The following is a 12,284-nucleotide window of genomic DNA, read 5'->3' as shown; positions in this document are numbered from 1 at the left end:
GAAAAAATCCACAAGAAGTAAACCCATTGAAAGTGGGCTCCATAATCGGCCCACTTCAATGCCATTAGTTTCCAGCTTAATCACGCAAATGTCCTCTTTTTAGGTCACCATTTAAATTTTGTCCCTATTTTTAAAAGTTATAAAAATACATCCCTCCAGAAATTACCTTCCGAATGATATTAGACTCGTATTTAATGTTTATTTATATGTTGCTCAATCTTATGGACAAACATAGTATGTCGTCTAACGTTCGCAATAACTTATAGGATTTTAGATTGTGATCTCATCGAGTAAATCACTCTTATAAAAAAATAATTTTATCGTCAAGGCTCCAACCTGACTCGAGGCTTTTGGTTAAAGGTGGAGGAGCATTTATAACTGTGTCTGGGGTTTGACGTTGGGTACAACTTAAGTCATAACAAAATTAAGACCAAGCAAGTGACGGCTTGAGCCATTGGCTTTTGCTTTACTAACCAATCTGGGATTTCCGAGCATGAATTTGAATTTAGTCAGGCCCCAATGCGGCTACGGGACACCTGGTGAAAGGGAAAAAAAAACAAGGCTCGAGCCATGGACAATGCCGCAGAAGGAGTAGTAAGCCTCTTTTGGGACCGCTTTACCCTTTAATATGGGACTTTCCTGTGAGAATTCATATTTAATCGAGCCCAAATACGGAATACCGAGTGAAAAATCAAAACAAACCAAGGAAAAAAAGTAGTAAGCAGTGACGCCACGACCCTTTCCTAAAGTCGGTTAGGTTAGTTTATATTTAAGGTCCAAAATAACAGCCAATTCTAATATTTCTTTAATTTTCTCCTCTTTCCTTAATCAACCAACTTCAATTCTTGATCATTCAGCTTCTTTCTTCTTCAAACACCAGGTAATATTAATATCTTAATTCAGTTTATCAAATTCTGGGAACCTCAGTTTCCCCTTTTAATTTTATTTGTAATCTAAAAAATCTGTAAAAAGATTATGAGAGGTTCTTGGGTTAATTGATTATTGTTAATAGTATTTTCTTCCTTTGTAACATAAAGAATTGGATATCAATTTCTTAATTCTTGTTAAAGTAATATTTACTTGCATAGAAATGACATCAAAAGTTGTATAAATAGAGTAACTTTTTATAGTTAAAAATGTTAAATGATTGTAAAAAAGAAACTGTTTAGGCAGAGGAGGACTTGTTAGTTTGATGAAATTCTTCAGTTTCATTTTGTCTCTTGTTTAATACAAATAAAAGGGTAATTGAAAATGAAAATCTATGGTATTTTGGAGAAATTATTTCGTTTCTTTTTATCTCTTGTTTAATACAAACAAATAGCTTGTTTGGCGAGCTTCTGGAATCTGTTTATTTTGAGAAGTGTTACTGTTCGTTGAAAAAGTATTTTTGGAAAGTAGTGTTTTTTTTTTAAAATGAAAAGCACTTGTGCCAATATTGGAGCAGTAATTTGCACATGTACAAGTTCAAAAGTGGTTCGGGGTAAGACTACCTGTTTTAGCTTCTAAAAAGTATTTTTTGCTACAACTTGAACTCATTTGTGTTTTTCCTAAAAGCTTAGCCAAACACCTCATTTTCTAAAACAAGTACTTTGTTTAAAAAATAAACAAGTTCGTCTTCCCATAAGCTTGACCAATAAGCAGGCTAAAGGGTAATTGAAAAAGAAAATTTATGTAACTTATTGCTTCTTATAATCTGCCATGCAAAGCTATGTTTCATTTGTTGAGTTTTATGTATGCAAATTTTTTTTTTTTTTTTTGGTAGGTATGGCAGAAGTGTCCGGAATGTTTACAGTGCAACAAACAATAGGAAATGTGTTATGCTGCAAATGTGGAATCTCGATGCAGCCAAATGCTGCAAATATGTGTGCTAAATGCTTGCGATCCGAAGTTGATGTAACAGAAGGCTTACAAAAACAGGTAGTGATTGTTCACTGCAATGAATGTGATAGCTATTTGCAACCTCCAAGGAGTTGGATCAAAGCTCAGCTCGAATCGAAGGAGTTACTCACCTTCTGTATCAAGAGGTTGAAGAATTTGAATAAAGTTAAGTTAGTGAATGCCGAGTTTATATGGACTGAACCTCATTCCAAAAGGATCAAAGTTAGGCTTAGAGTCCAAAAAGAGGTATTAAATGGAGCGGTTATTGAACAATCATACACCGTTGAGTACGTTGTCCAAGACCAAATGTGTGAGTCGTGTTCGAAGGTACAAGCTAACCCTGATCAATGGGTGGCTGCAGTACAACTTAGACAGCACGTTTCTCATCGTAGAACGTTCTTCTATTTAGAGCAGCTGATACTTAAGCACGATGCTGCTAATCGTGCTATAAAGATTCAACAGTTGGATCAGGGAATTGATTTCTTTTTTGGCCATAGAAGTCATGCATTGAAGTTTGTGGACTTTGTCAGTAGGGTGGTACCTGTCAGGACCCGAAACGACAAGCAACTCGTGTCACATGATCATAAGAGCAATACCTTCAATTATAAGTACACATTCTCTGTAGAAATCAGCCCGGTTTGTCGTGAGGATCTCATATGTCTTCCTCCAAAGGTGGCAGCTAGTTTAGGAAATATCGGTCCTGTAGTGATCTGCACAAAAGTAAGCAACAGTATCTCTCTATTGGATCCGTTTACTCTGAGGCATTGTTTCATGGATGCTGATCAGTACTGGAGGGCGTCGTTTAAGCCTTTGTTGTCTAGTAGACAGCTCGTCGAGTATGTGGTTTTAGACGTTGATGTTGTTTCCACGGAAGTTAATATTGGGGGCTCGAAATATGTTTTAGCTGATGTCCAGGTTGCTCGTGTATCTGATTTTGGGAAGAATGATACGATATTCTCTGTGAGAACACATCTAGGCCATCTTCTAGACTCTGGAGACTATGCCCTCGGTTATGATTTATATGGAGCCAATAATAATGATATTGAGCTAGACAAATACAAAGGTCTTGTTCTTCCAGAGGTGATATTGATCAAGAAAAGCTATGAAGAGAAACGCCAAAAGAAACGTGTGAAGCCTCGGTCTTGGAAGCTCAAGTCACTCAATATGGAAGTCGATAACTCTGGAAAGGGAAGAGATCAAGAACAAAAGATGAACTCGGAGTATGAACAATTCTTGAGAGATTTGGAGGAGAATCCTGATCTGAGGTTCAACATATCATTGTATCGTGATAAAGAATATCAACGATCAGAAACTACTACTTCTGTTGCTGATGGAGAAGATGTTCCTTCTATTCCTTTGGAGGAGTTACTTGCTGATCTTGATCTGAGTGATATTGATGTTGAAGAAGATGGCATAAGGGAGTGAACTGAAGACTCGTATATTGGAACTGGCACTTGAAGTTTTCCTCTGAAGCTTGCCTTGATGATGTTGTGCAAGTTAGTAGCTTCATAAATTTTGCGTCTAGTATTAGTAGAATAAAATTCTTGTTATTTTAATATAATGATGATCTGATGGCTATTTCTGTCTACACCATTTTATTTGTTCCATACTAAGCCTTCCCTTGTTAATTTGTGTTTATCATGGAGCTTATGCCTTTTTCTACTATGATTTTTCTATGTACTTCACAATGAATGAGACGAACGCCTTCTGTGGAAAAGGGAAGGGAACTTAAACAGACACTTTTAAGTCTCTTGAGACATCTCTTGATTAAACAGAAAATAGAAGCTCAGTTAACTCATCAGAACTGTCTTCAGATATCTCTTACATACGAACTAATATGATCTTGCAACAGGTAATTGAAGTTAGATTTATGCAATCTCACATTTTTGTAATTAACTTTTGCCATTTATTGTCTCGTTCCAATTTTCTCGAAATGTCCCTGAAGGGGCTATCTCTTTTTTTTTTCTTTTTTTTTTCTCTCATTTTGTGTGTTCAAATTTGATATGATAACTTTCAAATAAGAGCGTTACGGCATTACTTTAACAAGAATCATAGTACTGCATTCCGAGATTTTAGCAAGGGGCGTGTGACTTGTATCTTTATTAGCAGCTACCAAGATAACAACTTTCAGATAAGGCGTTAAGAATCGTATATGTGTGCAGAGTCCTCCTGCAGTATCCCAGGCACACAAGGTTTAGAACACAAGAACACTGAAAGAGAAGAACATCCTAATCCCTGATAATAGAGTAACTGTGATGTGATGAGATAGCTAATGAGGCTAAAGTTGCCAGAGCTGCTTTTTATCATAGCCATTACTTTCTGGAATGCAGCAAGTTGCTTGTTAGAAGGTGTAACCTAAGGTAATTAGTGGCATTTCAATGTAGCTGATTTAATATTCACTAGGTGGCCCGTGCGACATTATTGTTTATGTTATTTGTGTAATCACAAGATTAGTTAAAGGTCCCAACACCAAGAAAATACTTCTTTTTTCAAGTTTTTAACAGTAAATAATATTTACATGCATCGTCGAACAAAGTTGTACATTTTTCATCCTCATTTCATATTCGAACACTTCCTTTCATAGCAATGGGATGAAATTTGCAGTTATCCCGATAATGAAAGGAAGAATTTGGTAAAGATAGAAATGAGGAAGACATAATGTGAAGCGGGAGCTTGGTATGGAAGTGTTTTCTAAAATTTATGCTACTAATAGAAATCATAGCAAATTCTGAATTTTGATTCACCGGATTGAAGTGCCACTGTAAACCCAATGCTTATAATGTAACACAAGCTTCAAGCTTTCCTTCGGTAATTTCCGTCTTTTTTAAATTTGTTAAAGTCTTAACATCCCATCTATATGATGAAGTAACATTTTTTTACTGCCATCAAAACCTCCCCAACAAAAAGAAAAGGCAGTAGTAGTGATCATTATGCAGTAAGTTTGAAACACACAAACAGGAAAACAAAATGCTTATACTAAGTTTCAGCTTAATTAGCAGACTCTATATCATCGCAAACTTCAGAAATAAAGGATGGCTAAAAGCAATGAAGCAGAATCATTGTATGCTTGAAGTAACAAAAAGCAAATGAGCTACATCCATAAATTTATGTGTAAGATAAATAAACAGTACAAAAGAAACATTCTTGTAGCAATTGCCTATTTAAGGATAAAAGGCATGCATTTTGATTTCAATCTCTCTCTCTCTCTCTCTAGCGGTCACACACACACACATACTCTAACAGTATCAAATAATGCAGGATACCTGGAGTTCATTAAAACTCTTCGCTAAAAAAGGTCTTATCAATGAGATATCTATCGGAGCTTTTTTTTTCATGAAGTGAAATATTCCCGAGACTTGACAACTAAAAGGCTACAATCATGAAATTTTCCTTTCTATGATGAAATCACTGTTGTAAGCAATATAGCATCAGAAAGAAACATCTATTCATCTCAATAGAAGCAAGGAAGAACACAGTAAAATAGATAACACAACAAAACTAAAATTGTATCTCTATAGCTCGAAACAGACAGAAACAGTATAACCAAACAGCTTCTCTAAACTCCTCTCTGAATATGCGGAACATTCGAGTAACCTCTGGGAAACTACTACCAGGAAGTAAGGAAAAGATAAAAAGGAAATTCAAAGATTTAACAGAGACGGAAAAGAAAAAAGATTAGCACATAGACAACCAATGAAGAGGAAATCGTTATCCTCTTGTTTTTTCCAATGAGCCACTGGGAGTGACAGAGACGTTGACATATTAGAAGTAAATATCACGAACAATATCTCACATTGTTAGATAAATGACAAATTGGAAAAAATATATTGTTCGTTTGAATTGAAAGACTTTCAACACCAGGAATATATTTTCTTTTAACTTAAAGACAATTGCTTGTATACTTCCATTTATCAAGAAAAAATTAAGGATAGTTAAATAGACATCTTCAATGCATGTTAAAATTCAGTGTCATTAATTTCTTAAAGGACTTCCGTTAATTCTTATTACATGTTAATGCACAAAGGTAAAAGAAGCAAGAAAATAGGCATAAAGGCTGATGAAGAATGCTCAAATATGAGAAAAGTTAGTCAACAAAAGCATGAATATAAAAAACCTTCATAGGTTCAAAATAGAGGCTAAGGTAAAGCATGGATGATGAAGAACCTCACATACTCTGAAAGAATTCATGCCAGCCGCAAGCAGGAGCTGTAGTGCACCCTTGAAAAATAGCAACAACGTGATTTTCACATATATCTTATAGATCATTTTGCTGGGTCATGAAACTTGGCCTGAATTTACTCTTTCAGCCTGTTTTTTTCTCTTGTATGCATGGCTAGTTTGATCCATAAGTTAATATTCATCCTATGTCTATTTAAAACGGGTAACTGATCTTCCTTGCACTAACACACTCTCGTCTTTAAAACTAATTCAGTTCGACTCACTTTACTCATTTTTTTTTCTTGAGATTAAGGCATGACCTAGGACTGCTAATTTGAGTAAATAAGCGAGAATTAAAGTAAAAAAGGGTCTGTGTTCTTTGTTTGTTATTTAAGCCCGTATACATGCGATCGCCGCAATATTTTCACACCAAATTATGGTCATTTGCATATGTTTTTTAGGGAAGGTTAATGAGAACTTCATAATACGTAGGAACTGCTTTTGGTGTCACTGCTTTGCTATAATCAGTTTTGAATAGCCCTGGAGGTAGAGAAAAAGTTACAGTATTGATTTTTTTTTAAAGGTTACTATTTTGATTAATAAGTACCTGTTTTGATTTAAAAAAAAAAAAAAAGGGTTACTCTGTTTTAATTAGGGAAAAGTTACTTTCTTTTTTTTTTTCCGAAGGAAAAGTTACTAATTCTTGGAAGTTAAAAAAAAAAAAAAAAACTGATGAACATGTTGTTGAATAACTTAATCGCTCATTTAAATTCTGTGTTAAAGTGTTGATTTGAATCTGCTTTTACTACTCTTTCTTGGTTAAAAAGCCGGCATGTAAACATACCTTGGGAGTTATAGCCCAAAAAGTTACTATTTGAATTAGAAAATATTACTGTTTCGATTAAAAAAAAACTACTGATTCGTGAAGATTAAATCTGTGGAACATGTAGTTGTTTGAATAGCTTCATTTCTCATCTAAATTCTTCTTTGAACTATCTATTTGAATCTACAGATGGGTTCATATGATTCTTTGCTTTGTTGCTTGTACGCCTAATTTGGTTCACAAAGTCATCAATTTGCATTACTTGTGTCCGGATAATATGATTAATCTGCTATCTAGTTAAAAAAAAATAAAAAAATCATGACTTGTATTTGAGGTAGGAATGAAAATCTCCTTTTCCTAAAAAATGTCCACACATGGACTAGTAATGAACCACTATCCTGAGATTTTTGAACCACTGCTCTTTAGCTATATTTTACTCAAAACAAGTTGATGTCTTTTAGGAGTAATTTGTTTAATAAAATGACTCACCGAGGTTTAGTTTCAACCATTGTATCCTTGTTGTTGAGACTTTCATAAAGGACTGATAAGGACATGCATGTATTGTGTTGAAATTTACCTAGGTTTCTCGTCTCCTCCCAAAGAAGACCAGCTCATTAAGCACTCGCTGTGTCCCAATTTAAGTGTCTTATTTTTCTTTTTAGTCCGTCTCAAAAAGAGTGCATCTTTCTATATTTAGTAATTTTTTACAAGTTTAGGATCACAAAATTTAAAGAACTACACACATCTTTAATTCAAGACCACAAGATTCAAAAGTCTTCCTCTTTTCTTAAACTTCGTGTCAAATCAAACTAAGACACTTAAATTGAACGGGGAGTATGATTTGTTTAAACCTCTGGAAAGTACTATGATTTGTTTAAACCTCTGGAAAATACTTAATCTGAACCTGCCTCTTTCCTTAAGCTAACATAACGAGAATTTTGGGATTTTGTAGCACTAAGAAATCTGAATAATGGACTGCTAGATTAGTCGTTAAGTTCTCTGTGATAAAGTGCACGCTATAAGGTTCATGCTGAGTTTTACGTTGGGTTTGTTAGGGGCCTTTGCTGTTTTGAGCTAAATTATTTATGCATATAATTGCAATTGTGCAGACAAAAAGTATTAATCTTCATACAGGCAGAAACTAAAGAGAGAAGACTCGTTGTCCTTTGAGCAACACGAAATGTTTTGTGAATCTCTGCTTTTAATGTGTAATTTTGAAGGAAAAAAAATCTACATGTTTTTTTTTTTTATTACTCCTCTCATTATTTTAGAAATAGAAGTCAATTTTCTGACCCTAAAATAAAAGAGTTGATAAAAAATGAATTTATTAGTTTTGGTGGGGCAAATATTAGCTAGTCCACTCATCATAAGTGCAATTTGGGACCAAGTTCAAACGGAGGGTAAATTTATTTTATTTCCCATAGTTGAGGGGGGAATATGAACCAATCCACCAGTGATAAGGATGTGTTTGGACCAAAGTTCAAATAAGGACAATTTTGTCCTATTTTCCATAGTTGAGGGGCATTTTTGGCCCTTTACCCAAAAATGAAAGAAAGAGAAGAACTGAAGCCAAGGGCCGAAGTTATAGTATCGACTACGAGTTCGACCTGACTCAATAATTTTAGTTCAAACTTCAAACTCTGTATTTATTCAGAAATTCATTGAAAAAGAACATGTTAATTAAAAACTAAATAAATATTATAACCATATTATCTTGAGCAGATAGGTGCTCGGAGAACCCAAACCGACCCATCTCTCATTCGGAACCACGCATTCCATCTGCAATATAAAAGACCCTAGCTTTCAAACTGAAGGTCCATTTTTTTCAAGGAATAATTATGACCCAATACCCATAAGTAATCTAGTTTACCAAATTTGACTCACTTTCCTAGTTATTACGTAGGTTTGCCTCATTTTGTTGGAAATAGCTCAAGGAAGACGATTCTGAAGTTTGGGTTCGAGTGAAATTGGATTGAGCTCAATTTGACGATGAAACTTCAAAAATCTGAAGGCCACCATTGTTGAGGGTTTCTGATCTGATCCTAATATGTTTCCTTCCTTTTCTACTAGATTGTAATCATTACTCAATTTTTTAGAATCAATAAAAAATTAATGAAAAAAAAAAAGGAACAGTGGCAATAGCCACTGCCCAGCCGATCATAGCAAAAAAAAAAAAAAAAAGAAAGAAATTTGACTTTTTTTTTTTGGAAATTAACGATGATTAAATGTAAAACATGCGTACAATATAATATATATAATAAATTAATAACAAAAGTTCATAGTAGAAAATCTTAATCCAGGATTTTTGTAGAGTTGTGTTAATCGAGTTGTACGCTACTTTTTTCCACAATTCAACCTTAGAATCTTGCTCCTTGATATACCAAGAATCTAAACTTTCCTAATAAAAATTAATAGAAAACGACATATTTTTATGTGGGGACCACGTTGAAATCGCCTCCAATGGCGTTTTTGAAATTTTTTAAAGCCACTGGAGGGACCAGTGGTGGAGCCGGTCGGGTTTTATGGTGGTGTCCTATAGCGCAGTATTTTACTACGCTATAGGTGAGAGAAAATTTAGTTTAGTGCAGTAAAATAATACGCTAAACCATTCGTCACGGTTATGTGCGAAAAGGTATATATCCTTAATATGTATTTAATGTAGTTATCCTATGTACTGAAATTCACTTTGCCTCTCTTGACCAAGAATCTTTTTTATTTATGATGGAATAATTATACTTTGCTAACTTTCTTTTTATTATATAATCATGACATGTATTAGACAAGTTTTTTGAGTAATTAGATTTATATCCCTTCTTCTAACATTTCAAATATTGAAAAATGAAATAATCTAAGTTCGAAATAGCGTTGGCTTTGAAATAACAAGCAGATCTAAGATTGAGTACATATTAGCTGATCATATTTGACACTTACAAACTTGCCAACTAGTATCTTCTAGAGAAAAGCACTTAAAGACTCTTAAAATACTTCAATTAGAATGTCATTATATGCTTAAAATAATAAAATTGATTAGAATGTCTTGTTCAACATTATATTTTTCATGTTAATACCAATTGCACTTGAAATATATGCTGATCAGTATATCAATAGGTCGAAAATATGTTTCCACGCATTTACACTGTGCGTTGAATCTCCTTAAAAGGTGTAAATTATAATTTAACTTCGATCATTTTAGTGAAAAGTTTGGTTCCGCATTGTTCCTTCATAGCTACTATATGATATATAGATCAAGCCCAAATCAGCACGTACAGAAATGAGTTTAAGTTATATACACTATTTGTATAAAGAATTTTTGTATTGTAAATATACATGTATTTGGATTTATTAATTGTGTGTAAAATATTACAACATCAGTATACCCAGTGTAAACTTACATGTGGGACTGGAGAGGGTAGAGTGTACGTAGACCTTATTCCTACCTCATAGAGGAAGAGAGGTTGTTTTCGATAAACCCTCAGCTCAAGTAAAATATTTCAAAGCAGTATAAAACAGAAAATACGGAAATGAAAGCAGTAATAATGACGAAATAATGCGATATGAAAAGCAGTACATAACATTCAGAAAAATGAATAATAACAACGACGAAATAATGAGATAACCGAAGCACAAGAATCAAGCTGATAACACAGCTATGTGTAAAATATTGAGTGCGAATAAATTTTTACCACGAGTGCAAAGGGAGAGAGAGAGAGAGTGACATTATATTAATTGTCGTAGGGTGTATTTGTCAGCCCCGCCTTCAAAGCGAGTATTTTGCAAATATTACTATTCTCTACATAATGCCAATCTCATGCACTGTCACATCACATTCTATTGTTGTAATGCCAACTTTATACCATTTCATGTTTAATTTTATAGTAATATATAGTACTCCATTTTATCCAATACTCAAAACAAATCTACCCTCAGTACTCCATTGTCCTCCTATAATAATTAAGCCCATTTTCTAATAAATATTCATAAAAAAAATGTTCAATTTTATCTCTGTTATACTTTAAATACATTCATATTTTTTCCATTAACAAATCATCTTATATAGAGCTTCGACGTGAAATGTTGACTTCATATGTGTCTGCATACCTCCAGTAATTATAAGAGGGTGAAAGTTACCATTCTGCTTTTGGTCATGATAAAAAAAAATTACCCTTAGTATATATACTGCAGGCTGGAGCTCCATTAGTCAAGAGTAAAAAAAAAAAAAAGATTTTCTCTTAACGATAGGGTAAAAATAAATTAACCATGAGTATAACGGATGCTCCACATATAAGGGTAAGGTATGCGTACAACCTACCATCTCTAGACTCTACTTGTGGGATTACACTGAATACGTTATTAGAGTATAACGAATGACAATATCAAAATTTGTCCTTGTCGTTAGTATATTTTCTCATATATAGCGAAGGTGTAGCTTAAAACGGTGGATTCTACTGAAACTATATCAATTAAAAAAGGGTGTACATTTATCCTATTACTTCGACTACCCTATTACTTTGACTGCGGTTTAAAATTATCGTCGATTATATTTTAGGTTGGAGCTCCCTTAGAATTTGAAGGGAAAACACGAGACATTTTCCTAATTGCAGAGATAAGATTACCCCATAGTATAATGGATGATAAAAAGTTGCTCAATTTCAGGTAGTATTTAGACAAATTTGTTTCTCTTTGTACCAAGATAGTTGATCAATTTTATCATAGAAAAGAGAGAAAAATGACTAAATTGGTGAGATCTGAAAATCAACACCCTAGTTCTAAGTGAAGTTGCAACTATTAGAAATCAACTCCAATCTCGAGACTACAACTCCAATCTCGAGACTATCTATTAATATCCTCTCTTTTTTACTATCTCTCTTTTCTTCCTTTTTTTTAATTTTATATTTAACCATTTCTATTTTTTGATTTTGCAGTCTGTGAGTCTTTAAAAAGTGGACCCAAAATTTCAAAAACTGGGGAGTCGGGGATGTTTGGAAAAATCAGGAAAGTGTCATTTTAGAAGCAAAGAAAACTTGTTGAATTTGTAGCCTTTTTTGTACTTTTACTATTGACTTTTCATGTTGCTAAGCAGACATATTTTTGTAACTTTTATTCAGTAATTTCAACCATATATTTCTTTTCTAATTATAGGTGTTTTATTAACTTTTAATACAGTAGGCTACAGAATAAGTTGCTAAGTGGAGAACGTTTCCAACATTCCTTTTGGGTTCAAACTTTCTTCATTTTGTGTATTTGTTTGGCTTTGATTTTTGCAAACAGCCCAAATTCTAGGAGTCCTACTTGGACTTTGAATTGTCAGATGGTCATAAGCCCAAACAAGTTGACTATCTGTTGAAGCCTTCCCCCGCCCCCCCGCCCCCCGCCCCCCACACCTCGCAACCACGCCCCACCCCCAACATGGGGAATGATGAGGAGA

General features: G+C 34.0%; 1 protein-coding gene across 1 annotated transcript; it reads left to right on the top strand.

Annotated features, from left to right (window-relative positions):
* Positions 1 to 723: 723 nt before the first annotated feature.
* Positions 724 to 3,506, top strand: LOC132614403 (uncharacterized). The gene is made up of 2 exons (XM_060328850.1): positions 724 to 880; positions 1,763 to 3,506. The coding sequence occupies exon 2, from the start codon at positions 1,765 to 1,767 to the stop codon at positions 3,301 to 3,303; it is 1,539 nt and encodes a 512-aa protein (XP_060184833.1). The 5' UTR covers positions 724 to 880; positions 1,763 to 1,764; the 3' UTR covers positions 3,304 to 3,506.
* The last annotated feature ends 8,778 nt before the right edge of the window (positions 3,507 to 12,284 follow it).

The sequence above is a fragment of the Lycium barbarum genome, chromosome 10, assembly GCF_019175385.1.
Source record: "Lycium barbarum isolate Lr01 chromosome 10, ASM1917538v2, whole genome shotgun sequence".
Classification (NCBI taxonomy): Eukaryota; Viridiplantae; Streptophyta; class Magnoliopsida; order Solanales; family Solanaceae; genus Lycium; species Lycium barbarum.
This window is presented reverse-complemented; position numbering and strand designations above follow the sequence as displayed.